Below are 23676 nucleotides of genomic sequence, written 5' to 3' on the forward strand. Positions count from 1 at the left end.
TAAGGGCTATACGGTAGAGATGTGACCAAATATAACAGATATCCACATTCCGACGATTTGCCATATCAATTAACTTAATGCAGTTGAAATAAGTTGTATTCCAACTGGACGCTGTCAAACAACACCAATAATTACAGACAGCCTAGTAGTAAAACATATATATTTGATGCATATCTTAAAACAATAAAAAAAAACAGAGTGGTAGGGAATGGCAAGTGTAATAACCTTCAACACAGCCGTGTACATCTCACTGATTTTAAACAAGGGTTTCGCTTGAGGGCTGGCGCTTCACACACGCATCAAACACCAATGTATTCATTGTTTTCTGTGTCATTTGGCAGGGTAAAAAGCTCCGCTGCGGTTTGAATGATCCTGTGCTATGAACTATGAGTTGAAAGTATATGTGCTTTTTATTTTACTATAGCCTACTTGAGGGAAACAATGGGTTCAGCTGCTTATTGCAAGGAGCAATTGTCAGGGGACAGTTAAACGCAATTACTGTAACCGGGCTGAATAAAAAAAAATGCCAAGAACGAAAATACACCCGGGCGTATATCAACCACGGAATAAAATCATTAAAAGATATGAATACAAATCGACATGAAGCGTATCAAATATTTATTTTTTTCTGGGCAACAAAGGACTATAATACATTGACAGGCATGGGAACTATTGCCAGCAGAGGTCTATACAATACAGCTAAAACCGCCTCCAATTTGGACATACAAGATATCAGGTGGTCCCAAATGTTTTGAATTTCTTTGAACATGAAAAAAAAAATCTAAAGACAATATCCATTTATTGCTTTTATGGTGCTTCAAGGGAAGAACAAGAGGTGAGACGTATTCTGATTGGCACAACACATAAAACCTTGTATTAAAACAAGAAAGGAGAAACACAAAAGAGTTCTTATCAGGATATCGCGTATGCTCTTTTCAACAACAACAAAACAAACGGAATAGAATAAGGATGATAGAGAGAAATGGAGGTTTATTTCTATTACATTTGTTCACTTGCTTCAATGTCGCCTCAACATGCTACAAGAGGGCTGAATTGAAATATCCCAGAGAAAAAAAATACCCCAAACTTCAGTTTTCTAAGAACCATAAAACCACATGTAGAACTAACCGAATATTTAAACCCACTAAAACAGGAGGCAACAGATAAATAAAAAATAAGTTTCAACAGACGCACCATATTTACAATTCCCATTAAATTACAGATAAATAAATATATACATACATGAACACAGATTCCCTTATATAACCGTGAATCGTGTTGAAAGTTCAAGTTGGTCATTTGGAGTGAGAGTCTGCAACTGAAGTCATGACATGTAAATGTGGATTTTTCAAAGTTTATTATTCACAATACTGATAATAATTCATCCTCTTTTAGCCTCTTTTTTGTCATACGGCTACAATCGTAAATTGAGATATAATGGTCGCTGGATTTCAATCCGTTGCAGCTCATAAAAGGAGGGAGCAGGCCTACATAAAAAGTCCTCCATGTGGCAAAGACCTTTCTCTCTCTTGAGCTGTGAATTATGGTGGGCATCTTGCACGTCGCTTTCCGAAAATCCAAAGTTGAATGATAGTAAAAACAAACATGTAAAATCATTGCGAGATCAGGAAGTGGCCCGTTTACTTGATCAATAGTATCTATATGTATTTATAATATTTATATTGGGCTTTCAGGTGAGAATCATTTTCTGTGCTTCTCGTCTTTGTCTCCGCCTTTAGTGCCGCTGTCTGAGTGACTATTGTTGTTCAGGTACATTTTGTCCATGGCTTTAATCGCCTCCGTCAGATAGTTCTGGAGAGCGGTGAGGGCCGCGCACATGGCCGGGGTCCCGAATCCGTGAGAAATGAGACTGAAATGGGTCAAGCAACTCTGAATCCCTGGCTCAAGTATAGGTTGTGGTCGAGAATTCCCCAAGGGAGTACGGTCCTGGGAAAGCAGGTCTGTGAACTCTTTGCATATTTGCCTAAAAGGGGAGACAATATATGTGTTAATTACAATCATAATGCCAGTCTGCCCCTAATATAAATTCAGTACACAAGAGTTGTCCAAAAATCCTATTAATTTGATAGAATGTATATAGTTGTTAGCACAACATATTTGCTCAAAGTGACGTAGGCTATAGGCTAGGTGTGATAGGCCTACTGTAGTGTCGAAATGTTTTAATGCAGTGGGGAAAGGTTATGTTGGCGTAGAACCAGCTATGTGTCAATGCAAACGCAATCACAGCAAACAAAATGGTTGCGTGTGGATGAGGCCTACTCAATAGACCGACCAATGACAGTACACTCCAGTTTGGATAGGCTAATACAGGCCGATTCGTCCACGTGTTTTATTTCATGCTTACGCACCATGATAAACATGTTTGGCATGAATCAAATGAAAAAGAGAGTTGGGATTTTAAATTCAGTTAGTTGACAGGGTGAAATTCCAAAAGTGTTTGTTCATTTGAGCATTTTGTCGCGTGCATAACATCACGTGATGACTTATCCGGCGCATTAGAAGCTCAAATATTTTGACGTTAGTCGATTAATTTGTATCCAATCATTTTTGTTGGTCAGTTGTAATGTGTCACATTCATTTAGAATGCAATAAATTAGTGGAAAAAATACTACAATGTAACCCAAATATCAATGCCAAAAATGTAACACTAGAAATCCATGTGAAACCTATCAAAAAGCCTTCAACAAACGACCATCCATTTGAGTTTGTGTTTGCAAACACTGTCAATGTAAACATGAGAATGACTTGAAAACATTTTTTGGGACATACGAAATGTGATAACATAACACTTACTTCGTTGCCAATAACATGTTTTTTCTTTGGACGTGTTCGTTTGGGTCGGAATGCTGGCGGTTTGTATATTCCGCTACTGCCTTGGCTGGAAACTCAGTCTCGCATACATAACCAAAATCTCTGGCAAGATGCACTGCTTCGCCTAAGAAGGAAATAATGGATTGAGTGTATAATATATTGCTCTGAATTGGTGACATCAAATATAGACCAATTAACACTTCCACTTATCAGATGATGAATCTAATGAACGTCTTCGGCCAAAGAGAAGGCATTATTATCGTATCCATGTCCAAAGCAGTAGGCTATATAGCACCTGTAGCATTCCTTCTTTCACATTATGGAACAAAATTCAATGTTATTAATACAAGTCAGGCACCATACGTCCTTTTGAGAGAAGAGTTCACTACCAGGGAAACACTACAACAATGTTATAAATAGCGTCATGCACAACACCATGACATCGATTAGACATCCCTAAACATTATTGAAAGTCCATACGATAATGCAACATAGGAAAGCAATTTTAAAAGGCTATATACGTAAATCTCGCTCCGACATATTTTAGCTTTGAGAATTATAGGTTCATTCCATTGAGGTCTGCCTTTTTTGTTGATTTTGGTTTTCATTTCCTGAAACAGTTGGGTTTTTACTGCGGGGCTTCCTGACATAAATCTCAACTCCAGAAGAACGCATGCGCGCCAATTATCGTCAAAGCTCATGTCCAGTAAACTCCTTTTTGTCGTTTCCATAAAATGGAGCGGATCATAAACAATAACAGCACTTCAGAAAAAAGCATAGTCTTTTCACTAAATAACCGAGAGCCTTCATACCCCCCACCCCCCCTTATCGCAAAGAATCGTACATTTGTTCAGCCTCATTACCATACAGCACCAAATTTCAATGAAGCACAATGAATATTGCATTCACTCTTCGGCTGTAATGATTAAGAGGAACCAATGAACCATCCCATGCTTTCACCTTTAAAACCCACAGCTCACCAAATACCACCGCGATGAATAATAACGGCTCAACTTTGCAAGCAACATTTCTTTATTCAATAGCCAATGCCATGATCACAGTACACCGTAAATGACTCATTTATATTATTTAATAGGCTCACAACATATAGTTCCGCAATAGGTCAGTTCCACTTCCATCACAGAGAAAGAACGAGCCCAGTGTAAATAATAGGTGACCAGTAGCTGTAGCCTAGTAGTAGCCTTGGCCTACTAGAATTCTTACTACTAGCCTACTAGTACTAGCTTAATAATAATAAACGCCTTATAACACTGATCATGATAACAAGCCACTAGAATAAATCAATATAATAAATCAATCGATCCACTTCTGCCAGAGGTGAAACAGCTCCACACTCCCGCTAGACAATAAATAAGCAAATGGCCATAAGCCGGCTTCAACAGCGAGCCTAATTCATCTGGCACAAACTAGGCCAGCAAGGCTAACCGACTCCTACCTCCAATGTAGTAGCCTAGCCTTAGGCCCATGCACTTTTACAAAGAGAGGATTGCACACAGGTAGGCTAAATACACAGGCCAATGTTGCGTAATACTTCTAGAATAATTACCATCATCATCATCATCTCACTCAAAAATACACAGATATCCTTCATGCATTATTGGTTTGCAAGGCCGGCCCAAATTACACTAACGTACTGATTTCGAATGTTCCCCCTGAAACCGTTCAAAGCACCTGCTATCGCCGGAACCGGAATTCAGATAATTTACAATGCAATTTACCTTCAACTAGTGACGTCAGCAGGGTAACGTTTGCAGCCTTGCGTCTACCTGCAGGTAGATTTAATCCAATTTTATCCAATTTCTCTCTGAGGGACCTTCCGCCATTCTTAGACTTGGCTCTGTAACAAGAAAGTAAAAATAGCTTGTATGAATAGGCTAATTTATAAAATATTTTTTCAACACTCAATTGGACACACTATCTGATCCAAAAAGAGTTTAATGAATATTATTTAATCAAAAAGATAACTATCTATTTGGCATCGTATTTCATTCATGTGCTTCTGTAACTATATATCGGTGTCTATATTTGAGTAAATACACAATATACAGCCAAAATACTGGCTTTGCGTCTAGCTTAGAATCAATAGACCGAACATTACAGTAGTTTCCTTTTGGTGTAGGCCTATGTGACGTGCTTAAACATGTGTTAGAGGGTTGAGGGTAAGGCCAACAGGCTTACATTCATTTGTGGGCTACATTGCGAGAAAACAAATTCAGTGTGTGCGTAAAGTTAATATGGAATTTAACAGTCTGCCGTTAAGGCTGTTTTAAAAGCAGGAGGTGTCACGCTTGGTCGATTTAAATTATTCGTGGAATAAAAAATTAGAAGAGACATTAAAGTCCGGCTCACCTTCTCAGCACCCCGCCCAGCAGTGACGCGTTGAGGCACTCAGGCGGCGAGAGGCGTCTCTGCACTTCCGCCACCGTGACCTTGTACTTTGATGTGGAGCTAAGCAGAGACAATCGACCCGGAACAGAGCAGAACACTTCGTTGGGGTTTACCACACCACCAAAAAGACCGTCCTTATTTATCCCAATGGTGGAGACATTGTTGTTCTTTGATAAAGAAACTGGACCTAGGGAACACAAAGACCAAGTTCAGTGAATCTCATTCAATGTAGACCCTTAACCATATCAGATCAATATCAAACGCAGTGTGTGTGCAGAGGTCTACACAAAATTCAAAACAATGGGCATAGGGTAGGCTATGACAGGCCAAATCATAATGATAATATTAACACGAATCATAACACATTATATAAACAGACCTAATAATAATATGAATAATAATATATGTATTGTTTTCTTGTTGGTGTTATTAGGCATCCGCACAAAGGGCTAACCATTGCTAAAAACTATTTTATCGTATTTTAAGGCTTTGTTATAGGCCTATAAACCCTATATTTGTTTAGGATGGGCTATATATTACGTTTGACCTCTGAAACATTGCACATTTCTGCAGACACACGCGCACTCTCTATGTTGCAAATGTACAATACACACACATCACACACACATCACGCTGAGAGAAGCTGATTTTCAAATATCCATGGTCCCCCTTAAAAATACATTCGTGCGTGTGATTTCTCTTTGCAGGGTTTACCGTTTTGTGTGCAGGAACCGGAGACAAAGGGACTAGCCTTTTGGATAGATCACTTGTGACATTAAGAGCTCAGGGGAGGCTAATAGAGACAATAGAAGCTAAACGAACTCTTGAGATTACTAATATAAGAGCCAATTATCATGCTGACGCGGAAAGAGCATCTCTCAAGATTCATCCTCAGCGCAACTAATTTGACTTGACAAAAGACTCTACATGGCGAGAGGAGTAACATTCAACCTGACCATGAAGTAGGTCTCAGACGCCCGAAATGGTCTTACAGTATAGGAGAAAACATTTCAATCCACACGCAATTATGCTAGGCCCATCTATATAATGCAACCCTGAACGCATTATTCCACAAACAACCTCAGCTATGTAAAACATTGATGGAATTGGACTCTATAAATGGTTTAGAGACCTTGCCTATTTTTGCAGGTTGAGATTTGTTCCACCTTGATGCAGGATCTGGTATCATCTTGATACTGAATACATTCAGCATTAACAACTGCCATGTTAGATTTGCTCCTGCGGTGCAAAGAGAACTACTCACTGGACACAGACGTCGCTTCAACCTCTAGTTTTGATTTACATTTGGCTGCGTTGTCATCTAACGTGAAATCAACATTTTAAAAAGTCATTGGATTTAGGTTCAAAGTTGGGTAAAAAATAAAAACACATCATATATGTAATATATATAATATATAATATATATATTATGTAGATTACATCTTCTGTTGATTACTTTTTTCAAATAATATCAATTTTCCACGTTGACATCATCACATAGATTGTTTTGGTTGAAATGACGTGGACAGTGGGTAGCCTATAGGCCTAGATATGACATCGAGCGAAAAGGATGCAACACATTAAAACCTATAGGATACAGCATAACCTATATAGGGCATATTCACATCTGACTACTTTGAAATGCTGACATTGGCCTTCATTGATTAAACATGTGCAGTTAGTTTGATGCACTCGAGCTCACGTATTAAAAAACACTGCGCATTAATCCATTTGGTTCAGTGAAGCCTTAGCTACCGCACCGAGCTCCCGAGCAGAGTGGTGGACTGGTGTGGTGTTCAGCTTGTGCAAACAGGCATGGCATCTCGAAGGAAACTGCTTACCTTTTTTAATTACAGTCTGGTCTGGGATGTGAATTCCTTGATCCTCAATATGCTGCAACACACAGATGCACAAACACTATTTAATAAAGAATACAATGGAATGAATCTTACATGTCATGCTGTTTGCAAAAGGCTGGCGTGTAGCCCACAATCAGACAATATGGGGGGGGGGGCTATAGGTTACCTGTTATTATTTTCAATAAAGGGGAAGGGTTATTGTCTACAGCTGTTGGGCAGGGTGCGTCGTGCACACCAGACTTAAATAACGCCTCAATAATCGTGACCTGATTCCATCCACAGATTGGCTACTTACGAATAAATATGAATTATATTAGGAATAACGGTGTTATTACAAGCCGTGCACGCTAATTAGTGATTAGGCCATTGTTTTCAATAAAACAAAACGATTTATCACTATAGATAGACCCTTTACTTATTCCATTTATTCGTATTACCCGCTGAGCGATGGAACTTCTAAAACATCAGTTAATGTGTAAAACTCCCGAGTGGACTATTGTATTATTATAGCTCACAGACCCCCACTCGTATCCGGACTTGAAAGAGTCTTTTCAATGAGCACAATTAAATTAAATATGAAGGGAGGATATTCAGAATCACGTCCAAAAATTGACAGGGTATATGAATCAACAATCGTGATATACCATCCATTTTGTGAGAGGGGTTTGAGATCAAATTATAGTCCTCAGAGCTGCAGTTTAGGGTAAGTGTTATTTATAACACTATATATATTTTCAGTGGAGGGAGGGGGTAAACAAATTATCTCTAATAAGGCTAATAACGTGCAAACACAGCTAGAAAATATAGACTGAATAATCCAGGCCTGTATAACATGTTTGACTCGAAGGCGTTTGTAAAAATCAAATACATTCGTATAAAAAGTCATCTGTCAATTAAATTAAAGGCATAATCTTTTGCTATTTCTGCATTTATAAAATTGAGTCATAAAATGTAGGCCTTAACATTTAATACAGAGCTGCCAATTTACAGCAGCAAACTTTAATAGAAGGCTACGTGTGTAATAATAATGTATAAATCGTCATTATAAAATAATAATAACAACAATTATTATGATTATAATATCAATAATGTGAAAGTAATAATGTAATAGTAATAATAATATAATTACCAAATAATGCTGAATTACCTGAACATCTTCTAAAGAGTGATGTATTCCATGGATTGGGATAGAATCTGAGAGTCCCGTATCGAGTCCGTGGCCCGACGGCAGGAGCACTTCTCTCCGGTACTCTCTACAGAGCTGATGGGGCAGGCCGCGATGCTGGTGCAGCAAAGTGCTCTCCTGACTCTGCCTCTGGCCCGGCCAGCCAGGGTGCTGTGGCTGCGGCTGAGCATGCAGGGAGTTGAGGGAGTAGGGGTCGTTGACGTGCGAGTAGGGGTCCTGAGACTGGGAGTAGATGGGCTGGTAGGGTGGGGGGAAGTACGGTGGCTGGAAGTCGGAGTTTGGGGTGTGGGAGAGCGGAGGAGCACTATACGGAGACTGGCCCACGCCTCCCAGCTGAGGTAGTCTGGCTGTCCCATTGCTGGTACCGTCGTGACGATCCTGCAGGAAAAAGGAATCGTAGAAATTAAACCTATACACCAACCCTCCATTTTACCCGTTTTCACAGGGACTTTTATGGACTGTTATGGCCTATTGCGTGTGTATCCAAATTTGTTGGTTGACATTAAATAAACTATGGGCAATATTGAATTAAATCAGATCCCTGTTGAACGGATGAATAATATCCTAATAATAATGCTAGTAATACTAATGATACCAATAATAACAGTGATAATTACTGTAGGCCAATAATACATTCGTATTGGATCGTTTTCGGAAAATAAATAAATGAATAGGCCTACAGTTGAAATATTTCGATACTGATGTAAAATGTGAGATATTTGTTTGGCTTAAATTGTCTGGATGCTATCTTACCAAAACAATTTGATTAAATAAATGCAACAATCTGAGTCTGAATGCAGCATGAAGTATAAGCCTATATCAGTCTTTGCCAAGGAGTCCAACTTACCATCGCGGAAAAGCTGTGCACTAACATCTGCGAAGATTTTCGAGCGATTCAAAATGTATTTTTCTGAATAAAAACGTTGACAAATCAACGAAAATGTACGAGCAAACAAAATAAAGCCAGCAACAACACTATTGAAAGATCACGTAGCCCAATGTTCAGATAAGCATCAGCGAAGAACGATAATCCATCAGAATTTGATTAAATTCCCACTATCCTTCATTCGATTCTAAAATGCAGTGTTTTTTGTCTTGCGGATTTATGTTTAAAGTTTCCTGTATCCCTGTTCCTCCGTCTGGTTCTATCACTGCTGTTCCTTCGCTTGAGCTCTATTAGCAAAGAGCTGCTTCTTCCCTTGGACTCCTAATAGCAGATATTCATGACTATTAATATTAGGCTACACGAATTCTTAATAAGGGTAGAATGGTCGGAAATCGAGCGTGAAGCAAGGAACCAACTCAAGGCAGAGTCTGCACTAAATGACGTCCATTGAATGAGGAATCAGTATATCTAATCAGAGATGAGGAGAGAAAGAGGGAGTGAGTGAGGAGGGGAGAGAGAGCGGGAGACAAAAAGAGGGAGATTCTCTTGCGTCTGACGAATCAGAGAGAGGAGGGGAGGGGTTTAAAAGGTTCGAGGGCAAACAAAAGTGAAAGAAAGACAGAATGAAGGGGTGACCAGAGAGAGAGAGAGAGGAAGACCCATGGAAAGAAACAATGTGCACCTCTGATTCGTGTGAAAATCCAGCAAACGCTGAGGGCATCTCGGCTGGCACATTTGTACTGTTCAGAGGGCGGTTGTCTGCTCGCCTTTGTTTTCCAATTCAGATTCTGACGCCTCGCGTTCCATGGCCCTTCCCGAATATCTCAAATGAATGAATCCTCGGTTATTCGACTTCAAACTACGCCATCCAAGCTAACATTAACTTGGAACAAATATATTACAAAGTTCTCAAACGGATACGCACCTCACAAGCTTATGAAATGTACTTTCCCCTACTAACCTAAACGCGACCGTTTTGACAAAACAGCGAAAGAGTCCCCTTTATGAAAACACCGTGTAGTTAACACTTATTTCTATTATTAACAGAAACGGGTATGTTACCCGTAAATTAAACTGGATTTGAGATAATCACAAATTCAAGCCCAGCGTTTCTTCCCTGCTCTAGACGAGACTATGTTCCTTCTCCAGACCCGGGCAAAAACATGTTCAACTGGATTCACCGCTCCTAAACAACTGCCTGATATGACTGCTAAACTTTCTGTGTGTGCTATAATAACAACCACTCAGCCTGTGCACGAGCTAAGGGCTTGAAATGCACCGACTTCTTTCATAAGAATATTAGGGATAGGCATCCCATAATTTATTTTATATTTAAACACATTATTATAAACAAACTTTTTTCGATGATGCATGTTGAGTATGTGTCCCTAAGTACATGATCTTACATGAAATGTATAGGCCTACATTTGACTCATTGTTCAGCAATGATTTTTGATAAATCCTATTAAACGCAATTTCGTAAAAAATTATATAAACCTTTTTGTCTCTGTTATTGCCTGTGCATCAGGTTTGACAAGTATTAATCTACTTCCTTGCTTTGAAAATGTATGATTATGATTATTAATATGACTGTTATGATGATGATATTTATTACAATATTTGCGTTATAAATATTGAAACAGCAAAATGTATATTTTTACACAATAAAAACTGTAATGAGTCTATATCAAAATATATCGAACATATGAAATAAACCAGTATGCATTTTTATATCCTTCAGTTGAATTAAATATGTTTCCTGACAAATGTCAAAACAATTCCAGATTTTGACGAAATACAAATAAAACTGCACGCCATTAATGACATGAAAATGGCAATAAATCAAATATGAGCCTCTTACCTCGTAATCTTCATATTTTATATTGTCAGTTAATTTCCAAAGCATTTTCATGGGTTGTGGTGGGTCTTGAGAGCGCCTCTCCTTGTTCTACACAGTGAATTGTGCTCTAGCTGAAACTATTTTAGGTGAACTTGGCTGTCTGCGCTCTGAGATCTCCCTCTAATGGTGGAAGTAAAAGGCTCGCGCACCACTGTACTAACATTCGCATTCCCTCATTAGCATATCAACAGCCGCTTGATTCCATCTGCCCTACACCAACGGACAACACAGGTCAAACTGGAGAGAGACTACACATGTATTTACTTCTCCCACATCCAATGACAATATACAGCACGAACTGAGCGTAAGCATTAAATTTGACAAAATGACAAGAACAAAACCTGCACCTACGTTCATCATTATGATGGATATGATCAAACTAATAATTGGATAATACGTGTTATATCTTATATTCATTTGCTTTACTTTTCTTGCATATTCCGTTTTAGCAGATGTTGTTTGATGAGAATATTTTGTATGAAACAACTTCATGAAAACAACTTACATCAGCTCACACACACATGGCCTACTAACCTATGATATAATCGGTCTCTGTATCTACAACTTGCCCTGAAGAGCGTGCCACAATATGCCAAATACTCTCTCTACTATTCTCTTAATACCTGCTTTTCGTAACCTGTTGTTTTAGATGTATTTAGACAATGAGAAGCTATTCTGTCACTTTCACGTAAAAGAGGGACCACTCTAAAGTAGCTATACAGCTCCATTGACGACATGGAAGAGCGCCGTTTTCGGAATGTAAATAATTAACACAACAAAATAGCTTGTTTAATGTGAATGAGGGTCTAAAGTATTTGATCTCAGTCCCGTCGCCGGCGAAGTTGAGCACCAAGGGTTTCGGGTCAAGAACCAGGTCGCCAACTCTAGATTACCATTTTTTTTGGTGGGGTACCTTTATAACCAGTTGTTATAACTATCGTCTAGGTAAAAGTGCCTTAGAAATTGTGGGATGTGTGCTGCGGTGTTGATTTTAGAGGTGGTGTTCTTTCGGAGAGTGAAACCTAAATCTCACCATGGCTTGTGTTACCGACCTCATTTTCACCGCGTTAGAACGTTCTGTTTTAAAATCTACATTGAATTATTATTTTAAAGCCCTTTCACCAGGCCAACATGCAACATACACAGTAATACATCGATCGGATAGATTTGTTTCGAACTTTGAGATGACAAGAACCACAAGTCCTAGGCGACCTATAATTTTAGTATATGTTATTTCAAGTGTTGGTTATTTACCATCGCAGAGACGAATCAACATATAAAATGAAAAGTTGGAGTATATTATGTATGACTGTGCTATTTTAATTGATTTTGTATTCACACTTTAAATTTAAAAAACTAAGCAAAGCAAAACAAAATGTCTGAGCACGGTTCTTTCAAATATATGTTTACTGTTCACACATTCCATATAGGCTATTCTTTGCTTCTTTATAAGGGACGGTTTTCTATCTTCTTAAACTGCTTGAGCGGTATAGCCTACTTACTATGCATCATGTTAAACAGACTTTCCCAAAGTTAGCACAACAGCCAATACGGTATTGTTAATCAGGGGTAAATGGGAACATTATTAACGTTTGAGGGAAACTAACACTGTACAAGTGAAAATAATTTAAACAATACCTATAGAATATAACTTTATTTATATTTAGGCTAAAGATAGTGCTACTAATTCTACAAGGCAATCGCTTATGGCCAATGCATTTCCCCAATTGTGTCCATAAATTCGACGAATTAAACTCCTGTAGTATGCACACGTTCAATAACACCTTTGTTTTTAAATAAACAACACATACCTGCCAATCTCCCATTTTGCCAATTATCGACATGATTTTTTCTTCAATCTGTCCTGATATGGTATCTTGCATGTTGTGTAATCTCATTGAGCCTTCGGTCCCTAAAACAATTTTATCTTTTACCTGTGCTGAACGAGATTACCTCACCTGGCGGCGCACGCGCAATGGACCGGGTGTGTAATCCTACCTGAAGTAGAGGTAATGGTCTCATGTGAATTTGCATTTGGGTCTCACTGCATTGAACATATGAGAGAAAAGGGTACAACAGCAACTTTTTTATGGGCTAACTGTTGTGGATAGGCCTACTCAGCGAGGTCAACATTATAACTTTGCTAGAGTTTTACAATTTTTTACATGTATAAATAGTAAACTAAATTTAAAATCTTATTGATTTACAACATGTCCACAAGTTTACTGTCAGTTGGTTGTAAAATATATATTCACATTCAAAATGAAACTGTATCAGGATGAAAATCTGATGGTTAAGGTAACATCATTACTTACACACAGTCTACCGGATTCCCTTACGTGCATTGGGGTCACGGTTTATTTATCATCTGTTTATTTCCTACTTATGTAAACTCCTCGGGAGGAACTCATCTTCATCAGGCACACAAACAACAACAAAAATAACAACACGTGCGCGCGCTGAGGTGATAAACGTATTTTCTTGTCATTTCTAACCGAGCACGTGTCGACTCTACGTTGTTGACCGCAACATGGATAGAGTCGACACGTGCCGGGTGTTGCACTGTCAATTGCAGAATGGAAGGATATATGGCTGTCAATTGCAGAATGGAAAGATATATGGCTTGAGCAATGGTATGTTATTTAGTTGATATACATATGATAAATAAACAATAATAACAATTGTGCTATGTCAAATTCAACAGTGACAACAGTAAGCTAGGCCTATATAGCATAAACAACAGGCCTTTACTTTTGAGCATACTTTTCCTAAGAAAACCCAGCCCAGTTTGAAATAGACAGTCACACAATTTTTAACGCAAACACTCAAATATTTTAGATTACATTTTTTTTTTAAATTTAACTTGCACACTTCATTTGACTGTTGTGTTATAGTCTGTCATTGGCAACTGTCTTCAACCTTGTATTCTATACATGTTTGAGGGAATATTAAAGTTTTACTTCAAAGACAATCGATTTGAGAAGAATGGAAGTACAGGTACAGATTAAATAGAACAATGTACAATATATTTCAGAGCAGCAAGGTGGACTGGAATACTGTGCACAGGAACGCTGCAAGTGTGTTGTGTGAGTTCTGGACAGGATACGTTTCCATGTTAATATCCAACCTGTTTGTCTAAGGCCGCTAGCACCCCTACCACGAGCCCCCGGCACAATTTCCGTTAAGCACCATAAAACTGTGCAAGATGCTTAATAGGCAACGATACTGAAACGACTGGTTGCACTTTTTGGGGCATTGATATATCTCACCATTTAGTAAGGATAATGCGCATGTAATGCGTCTTGCCAATAACAACACAACTGTATTATCATTATCATCATCAGTAGCTGTTGCATTTCAGATATTTAGATGTATTTCAGATGTTTACGTAATGAACAGTCCAATGCTAAAGAAATAATCTACTTCACAACATGACATGTCATAGAATGTGGTTAACTCATATTTCGTGCTTAATTCTTATATACCCACACCTTGGCGCATAACTTTATTCATTATCGTACAAGTAAGGCGTGATGAAACTATGCCTTATAGCTACGTAAATAAGAACAAAATGGTTTGAAGCACTATAAATAAGGTGTAAAACAATTTACACAAAATTAGCCAATATTATATTCCTTCCCTCATGTGCTTCAAATGTAACCAAGAAAATCTATGAAGAGTCCTCTCACATAATGTTATGAACTCTGGAGTTATAGATTTTGTACTTACCCTATGTGTTTCGAGTGATGAAACAATCGTTATTCTCAAATGACGATCTCCACACTAATAAATTGTGGTCTTGCGCCATCAAGCGCTAAGAGAAAGAAGAGCACGACAGAAAGCCAGAGTTTCCAATTCAACGGTATTTGAAATCAAATGTATTGTGTGCAAAGGACATTCCAGTAAGAAATAATACGCTCAAAGCCTACCAGCTCAGTGCAGAGCACTTCACTGCAATGATCATTTAGTTGAATGAAATAGACTATAAAACAAAATGACCTTTATATCAAGAATACGCTTTAATTATTCCCTATACTCAACTTAAACATATATTTTTTTTATGCACCATTTCGTCTCATCCTAAAACCCTTCATAATGATAATAATCTCAGATTTGGCCCAGTATTCCTATTTATGAATCCCAGACAGATACAATCTGAACACAGACATCGGCATGTATATACATTAATTGATCTTCTTGCGCCATCTTTTGGCAGAAATTATACAATATAAAGACATTCTATTTACTGTACAATGAAAACAAAAACGATTTTCCACTTGGCTGTAGGGCCTACTGTAGTCGATTCACCAAGGCGCCGTTTCCCAGACCCTTGGTAGCGTTAAGATCAACGTTAGAGCCATCTTATGATGCATCTTTAGTAGTCGAGGTGTTTCCCAGAGTGTTAGTAACATGGCTTTTAAAAACCTTCCCACATCAGTGAACAGTGCATCTTTATAGGCTTCTTTCCTGCCTTACCTCACAAGATATCATTATAAAACAATGTATACGTGTTTTGTGTTAATGGGCATTATCAATAGATGATACATTTTTCATTTGGGTAATGAATAGGATGAAATGTAGGCTGATATTTGAAATATGTATTGGTAACATTTTGTCAAGCTTAATTTTATAACAATGATTGCCTCGCCTGGTTCACCAACTACTTCTCTGATGGAGTTCAGTGTCTCAAATCGGAGGGTCTGTTGTATGGGCCTCTGGCAGTCTCCATGGGGGTGCCACAGGGCTCAATTCTTGGGCTGACTCTCTTCTCTGTATACATCAATGATGTCGCTCTTGCTACTGGTGAGTCTCTGATCCACCTCTACGCAGACGACACCATTCTGTATACTTCTGGCCCTTCTTTGGACACTGTTAACAACCCTCCAGACGAGCTTCAATGCCATACAACTCTCCTTCCGTGGCCTCCAATTGCTCTTAAATACAAGTAGAACTAAATGCATGCTCTTCAACCGATCGCTGCCTGCACCTGCCCGCCTGTCCAGCATCACTACTCTGGACGGTTCTGACTTAGAATATGTGGATAACTACAAATACCTAGGTGTCTGGTTAGACTGTAAACTCTCCTTCCAGACTCACATCAAACATCTCCAACCCAAAGTTAAATCTAGAATTGGCTTCCTATTTTGCAACAAAGCATCCTTCACTCATGCTGCCAAACATACCCTCATAAAACTGACCATTTCGGCAATGTCATTTACAAAATAGCCTCCAATACCCTACTCAAAAAATTGGATGCAGTCTATCACGGTGCCATCTGTTTTGTCACCAAAGCCCAATGACTGGAACGAACTACAAAAATCTCTGAAACTGGAAACACTTATCTCCCTCACAGATACATAGCCCATCTATAATTTAACCCAAACAACTACCTCTTCCCCTACTGTATTTATTTATTTATTTAGCTCCTTTGCACCCCAGTATTTGTATTTCTACTTTGCACATTCTTCCACTGCAAATCTACCATTCCACTGTTTAACTTGCTATATTGTCTTTACCTCGCCACCATTGCCTTTTTTCTGCCTTTACCTCCCTTATCTCACCTCATTTGCTCTCACCTCATTTGCTCTCTCTCTCTCTCTCTCTCTCTCTCTTCTCTCTTCTCTCTCTCTCTGGAACCCTGACCTGTTCACTGGACGTGCTACCGTGTCCCGAACTTGCTGAATGATTGGCTATGAAAAGCCAACTGACATTTACTCCTGAGGTGCTGACCTCAGGAGCCTGGTTCCTCTAGGTTTCTTCCTAGATTCTGCCCTTTCTATGGAGTTTTTCCTAGCCACCGTGCTTCTACATCTTTACTGCTTGCTGTTTGGGATTTTAGGCTGGGTTTCTGTACAGCACTTTGTGACATCAGCTGATGTAAAAAGGGCTTTATAAATACATTTCATTGATAGATTGTGACAATTTGGTTGTGTAACAGCAGTTTTATCTAGTTATGTCACTGACAGTCACTCAATTAGACATGTCAGCTAGCCAGGTATTTAAACTTGGAGTAATCATAGCCGAATACCGACCGGACACGCAGGGCACATCTCAGGGGCTTTGACCCCCAGGGGGTCGCCATTGATTTTTGTTAGTCATTGTCACTCAGATATCATATTAACATGGCATAAGTCATTACAAAATGTTTAGAATGCAGGAAATTAGCTTTAAATTAGCTTTTCTCTACCCCATGGCAAAATAGGTAGAATTGCAGAAAACTTGATGGGGGGGGTCACTAACATGTTTTGCTGTGAGGTGGGAGGTCCCCCAACCAAATATTACTCAGGTCCCCCAAACAATGAAGTAATCAATATCAGTATTACCATTTTTAAAAAGTAATGTAGAACAAAAACACGATAAATAGAAATAAGAAGAACACAAGAAAGTAATATACAGGATCAGTTCCAGGGCCAGTGCCAATACAATATTTACTCTACCTGCACACGGTTTTCTCTACCTGTTGGTTTCAGAAACACTTACAAATTTGTCTGGTAAATAATGATGCATCTGGTACGATCAACGTTATGCTTTAGTTACATCGCAACTGGGAAACGAGAAACTGGGCATTTATTAAATATTCCACTTACTTAGGTAGGCCATATTAGCCATATTCTGTTTTGTCAGTAGGCCTTGTGGTTACCATAGTGATCCATTCTGAACATATGTCTAAAACACCTCACAAACACTCAAATCCAACTCATTATTAAGTGCATCATTTTCTGCGGATGTGACTGTCTACATTAGGCCAATATTCTGAAAAGTAATTCATTACAATTAAATAAATAGGCTACGCGATGTACTGTATTTCATCGATTAATTACAGGCCTTTAAAATATTAGGTTTCCCCTTGTATATGTGCTTTAATTGGATGTTTTTATACATTTATTGTAGACACTTGAACAGAGCTTTTGTCAATTATTTTGATAGTGTCACTTCGTAAAACATTATAATTGGGGGTACATGGGATATGAGGTCCAGAGTGTTCCAGACAAATTAGGTTATGCTGTCTGCCATGTGGAGAAAAACATCACTTCCCGTGGGGTCTTTGGCAGCGCGTCATTGCTACGATACGCACTACGAAGCAGCGTTGAAGGATACGCCAAAAGGAGCAAGGTTGTACACAAGCTTGTGTTTTACTATTCATCCAAAGGTTTCCTAAACTTGACAATGTAGCCATCTGCCTTATAAATTAATGCCGATCGCACACATGGGCAACTCCATTGACTCAATGGGCACTGTTGTCTTAAACTGCTAGGTATGCTATGTTGCGCTCTGACTTGCAATTTTGTGGGATTGATTTACTGTCTAAAATGTTTCCCAACCGATACATTACAATGTACTGAAGAAAATCAAATATAATATATATTTTAAAACGGGAAACATTGTAGCAACGTTGGGGCAATTAACTACAGTGTTCCACGGATGAATTTAGCTGGGACAGGCTACACTGTTACCAGAAGATAGTGACCCTACCGTTACGCCTTTTTACCCTGAGCTGTACTGGGGTCATGGACGCAATCATGGTTACATTAAGACACGGTGGAGCCTGCATGAGATAGGAGTTGAAAAATGTACTTCAATGTACGGATGGGATATGCCACTGTACTCCAAAAATGTAATTTTTATCCATACTGCTGCATATAGACATTTTAAATACTTTCAAGTTTTCCAAGAAAACTGCACTTTGTTCTCATGTTAGCTAGCATTAGCCACCGCAGTTGTTATGGAACATGGTGTTGAACAGCAAAGGAGCTGATTGGCTGACACTGCCATTACAAAACGGCGGAGGTGGCTACTGCTAGCAAGCATGAGGACAAAAGGGGAAGTTTTCCGAAAAACTCAGTTTTTCAATCATCTCGATGGAACATTGTGGATAAAGGTCAAATTGAGTACAGTGGTATATCCCATCCCTGCATTGAGGAACGTTTTCTGACGCATTTCTCGTGCCAGCTCCAATGTGTCTTAATGTAACCATGATTGCCAATTTGTAAGTCGCTCTGGATAAGAGCGTCTGCTAAATGACTTAAATGTAAAAATTGCGTTCCGTTCACAGTGCAGCTCAGGGTAAACAAGCATAACGGTAGGGTGGTGTCTTACGGCAAGCTACATCGTATCTAAGTGAACAGGGGTGTATCCATTATGTCTTGCAATGGAAACCGTTGACCGTTTAAGAACCAAACTGAAGCAAACGAAATGGGGAGGAAACCTACCTGAATTTGTCCAATAGAAGCTCTTGTTTTTGTTTCAAAACATTTTCTGGATTAGTGGAAACCAAGACTGTTCTCAGGGCAGGTCTGCTGGTTCTGCCTAACAGAAGTTACTTTCCCTAACAGGTTAGGTGAATGAAGGGTAAGATAATTAGTTTACGGTTAGGATAAGCTAAAATGGTCCCTGACGCGACTCAAACATACTTTTGTATATTTAGTGTATGTGGACGCCACTTCAAATGAGTGGATTAGGATATTTCAGCCACAACCGTTGCCGACAGGTGTATAAAATCGGGCACACAGCTGTGTGTAACCAATGTGAAATGGCTAGCTATTTAGCGCGCTAATAGCGTTTCAATCGGTGAATTCACTCGCCCTGAGACCTTGAAGTAGTTGTTCCCTTTGCTCTGCAAGGGCCGCGACTTTTGTGGTGCGATGGGTAACGATGCTTCGTTGGTGTCAGTTGATGTGTGCAGAGGGTCCCTGGTTCGAGGTAAGGAAAGGGATGGAATAGAAGCTATACTGTTACACATGCAATATTCATAGACAAACACTGTCAGTAGAATGGCTTTACTGAAGAGCTCAGTGACTTTCAATGTGGCACCGTCATAGGATGCCACCTTTCCATCAAGTCAGTTCGTCAAATTTCTGCCCAACTAGAGCTGCCCAGTCAATTGTAAGTACTCTTATTGTGAAGTAGTAGAAATGTTTAGGAGAAACAACGGCTCAGCCGCGAAGTGGTAGACCAAACAAGCTCACAGTACGGGACAGCAGAGTGCTGAAGTGCGTAGCACGTTAAAATCGTCTGTCCTCACCACGAGTTCCAAACTGCCTCTGTTAGCAATGTCAGCACAAGAACTGTTTGTCGGGAACTTCATGAAATGGGTTTCCATAGCTGAGCAGCCGCACACAAGATCACCATGTGCAATACCAAGCATCAGCTGGAGTGAACTCCATTGGACTCTGGAGTAATGAATCATGCTTCACCATCTTGCAGTTTGGGATGAATTTGAGATGAATTGGAACGCCGACTGCGAGCCAGGCCTAATCTCCCAACATCAGTGCCCGACCTTGCTACTGCTCTTGTGGCTGAATGGAAGGAAGTCCCCGCAGCAATGTTCCAAAATCTAGTGTAAAACTTTCCCAAAGGGGTGGAGGCTGTTATAGCAGCAAAGGGGGGACTGACTCCATATTAATCTAATTTTGGCATGAGATTATCGACAAGCAGGTGTCCACATACTTTTGGTAATGTATGGTATCTAGCCACAACCAGGTCTGCCCTGAGAACACTCTGGGTTTCCACTAATGCGACGTAACGTCTTGCAACAGAATCGGAGTAATCAATACACCTCAGTTTAGCAGTGAGCTACATTTTTGCAAAACAACAAACATTGGCTATCTAACATATTTAACAGGCACATCTTGAGTTAATTAATGACTTGCTACATGTGTATCGTCGCCACATGCCCACTGCAGTGGGTGTGGCAAATGGCGATTAGTAGCCTAACATTCTCTCTCTTTCCTTCGTTACATGTTCTAGAATGACTGATTGGGTTGGATATGGGTATGCAGCACTCATTGCATCCGGAGGAGTGATGGGCTATGTCAAAGCACGTACGTTTATTGTTGTGCCGTCATGTTAACAAGATTGAATAGAGTAAATAGTTTTTGAGTCTAATGCATTGCATCATATGTCCAGTCTTGTGACAATGAAGTGGTAACATGGTTTCCACTCTCCCCTGTACATCTCTTGGTGTCTCCAGGCAGTGTCCCCTCCTTGGCGGCAGGTCTTCTCTTCGGCAGCTTAGCTGGGGTTGGTGCCTACCAGATATCACAAGATCCTACAAATATTTGGGTGTCTCTAGGTTAGTAAACCTTTGGTGTCGTCCCTCACTGTTTTGTGAATGTATCTCTCTGTTAAAAGTACAGTTTCTGTCTCATTTAGACACCAGTATGTATACATATGTCTCGTCGCCCAGACCTCTCTTGATCACGACAAACTGACTTCTAGCTACTCATGATGATTAGTTTTACAGTAGACCTACTGCATTGAGTCAATTCCCCCTGTATCACACAGTCACATCAGGAGCCCTGGCAGGTGTGATGGGAAAGAGATTCTATGGTTCCAGGAAGATGATGCCTGCTGGAATGATGGCAGCAGCAAGGTAGCCAATCAACTCCCTTCTTTTTGTTGTTGTTGTTTCAGGACTAGGAAATGGGTATGAGGATGATGCAGTATGAGATTACTTAACATGTTATTTTTGTCTCTACCTTGTGCAGTTTACTTATGGTGGGGAAGCTGGGTGTTGGAATGCTGCTGCAGAAGCCCCAGGAGTCATAATGCACTGAAATGAAGAAGACGTTCACAGACACCGATGTCAAAATCACTATCCTCTCGTGCTTTTCTACGGTCTTATATCGTTCACCAAGAATATCAGTCAGATATGTGAATGTTATTTTGGACAAATGTATAATTGAACACTGATTTATGAAATAACAAGGACTGTCATGTGTTTTTGTTCATATTGTTACGCAGATTTGTCATTACGTTACAAGAGATAAATGAACCGTGAAGTTGCGTATAAGGTTTATAAGATGGCCCGTGTTTGTTTATTTACCTTTTACATAAGTGTAGACTGCCATCATACATAATAAAACTGAAGTCAATGCTGCTTTAGCCACTGATTCAGTAAATTACTACTCGGGATATATGAGCGATAAACCTTTACAATTTACAGTTTTAGGAAGAATTTCCTAATAAAATGTCCTTTGAGTTTAGTAATTTAAACATAATAGAAACCATTTACATTATAAAAATCTAGAATACAAAATTCACAAAAAATCAAATATTATCATAAACTAATTGCATGAGGCATGCCAGATGTCGGCATCCAACGGGTTTCAGGACGCGATTGTCTATGAGGGATACTTTACAGCAGTGTTTCTTAAATTATTGGTCGGACACAAAGTGGGCCCCGGGCATGTGAGAGGTGGGTCGTAAAATGATGAGAATAAATCTATAATTACACATTTATTTCTTCTTAATTTGGGTCGTTGGAGGACGATTTGAGTCATGGGAGGATTTGGGTCTTGAGCTGAAAAACTTTTTTTTTTTTTTAGGAACCCCTGTTTTAGAGCAAACGCATCAGCCTGTCAATCAGCAATTACAATAGATGGTCCCGGTACTCTTCTGGTGAAGTTAGAGGGATCTGTCCTCCTGGCATATGTCTTGTTCATATACATCACCCAAATGATGCCAGTATAAAAACATGTACAGAAATGTCTCTCCTTGGACATCCCTGTACATGTTACTTTGTTGGAATAATACATTGGAGGCCTTTCAGAAGTACATGCACTGAGGGCAGTGAAGTTCAGCGCTACAAAACAGTTTCCTTCTTAGTGTATATCAGACTGTGGCTAAACCTGCAGGTTGGGTTTATAGCTTCTCTTGGTGCACTAGCGATTTCCCTTCCGTACTTGGGTGCCAAGTCTACCCTACCATGGACTGGCTGTGCAAGTGGACCTCTAGTCTGGTTGCTAGAGGTTTTCCACAGAGCTGAGTAGCTCTGTCCTTTTCATTTGGGGCCTGTCTGCCTTCCATCATAATCTGAAAAGAAAAAAAGATCTGAGCGATCCATGTGCTGAATGTACTAAACCATAGTTACAGGACCCCTTCTATAGGGACAATTGTCTGGACACAGATTCAGCCTAGACCAGGACTGAAAAAACATGCACATTGGGGAATTTCTGTTGCATGTGCTTTTTGGTCCAGGACTAGACTTAATCAGTATCCTGGGAAATTCGCCCCTAGTGTGTTCTTTCCAGCCTCAAAGTAACTCTGAGACAGACATCCATGGCAGAACATCCACTCACTTTCATTGAATCAAAATGGCTCTCTTTAACATCATGTAGATGAATGTTAATGTACAGTGCATTCGGAAAGCATTCAGACCCCTGGACTTTTTCCACATTTTATTACGTTAGTCTTATTCTAAAATTGATTTAAATCATATTTTTAATCCCTCAATTTACACACTACCCCATAATGACGAAGCAAATTTTTGCTAATGCATTAAAATTCAAAAACATAAATACCTTATTTACATAAGTATTCAGACACTTTACTATGAGACTTGAAATTTAGCTCAGGTGCATCCTGTTTCCATTGATCATCCTTGATGCTTGTACAACTTGTTTGGAGTCCACCTGTGGTAAATTCAATTGATTGGACATGATTTGGAAAGGCACACACCTTTCTATATAAGGTCCCACAGTTGACAGTGCATGTCAGAGCAAAAACCAAGCCATGAGGTCGGAGGAATTGTCCGTAAGAGCTCAGAAACAGGATTGTGTCGAGGCAGAGCTCTGGGGAAAGGTGTATAAAATCCATAGACAGA

General features: G+C 39.5%; 2 protein-coding genes across 10 annotated transcripts; one reads left to right on the plus strand and one right to left on the minus strand.

Moving 5' to 3' along the window:
* Window positions 1–603: 603 nt before the first annotated feature.
* Window positions 604–12959, minus strand: LOC115104865 (transcription factor AP-2-alpha-like). Of its 6 annotated transcripts, none has more exons than XM_029626213.2 (7): window positions 12884–12959; window positions 8248–8664; window positions 7083–7134; window positions 5203–5428; window positions 4572–4690; window positions 2815–2956; window positions 604–1984 (listed from the first exon to the last, which is right to left on the minus strand). In XM_029626213.2, exons 1-7 carry the CDS (start codon window positions 12953–12955, stop codon window positions 1702–1704), a joined length of 1311 nt encoding a protein of 436 aa, XP_029482073.1. In that variant the 5' UTR covers window positions 12956–12959; the 3' UTR covers window positions 604–1701. The 6 variants fall into 6 exon arrangements, with proteins under 6 accessions (XP_029482073.1, XP_029482072.1, XP_029482074.1 ...); XM_029626212.2 differs by having other exon boundaries at window positions 8230–8664; XM_029626214.2 differs by lacking the exon at window positions 12884–12959 and adding an exon at window positions 11034–11232 and having other exon boundaries at window positions 8230–8664.
* Window positions 12960–18065: 5106 nt separating this feature from the next.
* On the plus strand, window positions 18066–21956 carry LOC115104866 (transmembrane protein 14C-like). Of its 4 annotated transcripts, none has more exons than XM_029626218.2 (5): window positions 18066–18185; window positions 20820–20893; window positions 21043–21144; window positions 21357–21444; window positions 21560–21956. In XM_029626218.2, exons 1-5 carry the CDS (start codon window positions 18073–18075, stop codon window positions 21618–21620), a joined length of 438 nt encoding a protein of 145 aa, XP_029482078.2. In that variant the 5' UTR covers window positions 18066–18072; the 3' UTR covers window positions 21621–21956. The 4 variants fall into 4 exon arrangements, with proteins under 4 accessions (XP_029482078.2, XP_029482082.1, XP_029482080.1 ...); XM_029626222.2 differs by lacking the exon at window positions 18066–18185 and adding an exon at window positions 18226–18327; XM_029626220.1 differs by lacking the exon at window positions 18066–18185 and adding an exon at window positions 19031–19059.
* Window positions 21957–23676: the final 1720 nt, after the last annotated feature.

This window comes from Oncorhynchus nerka, linkage group LG22 (assembly GCF_034236695.1).
Source record: "Oncorhynchus nerka isolate Pitt River linkage group LG22, Oner_Uvic_2.0, whole genome shotgun sequence".
Classification (NCBI taxonomy): Eukaryota; Metazoa; Chordata; class Actinopteri; order Salmoniformes; family Salmonidae; genus Oncorhynchus; species Oncorhynchus nerka.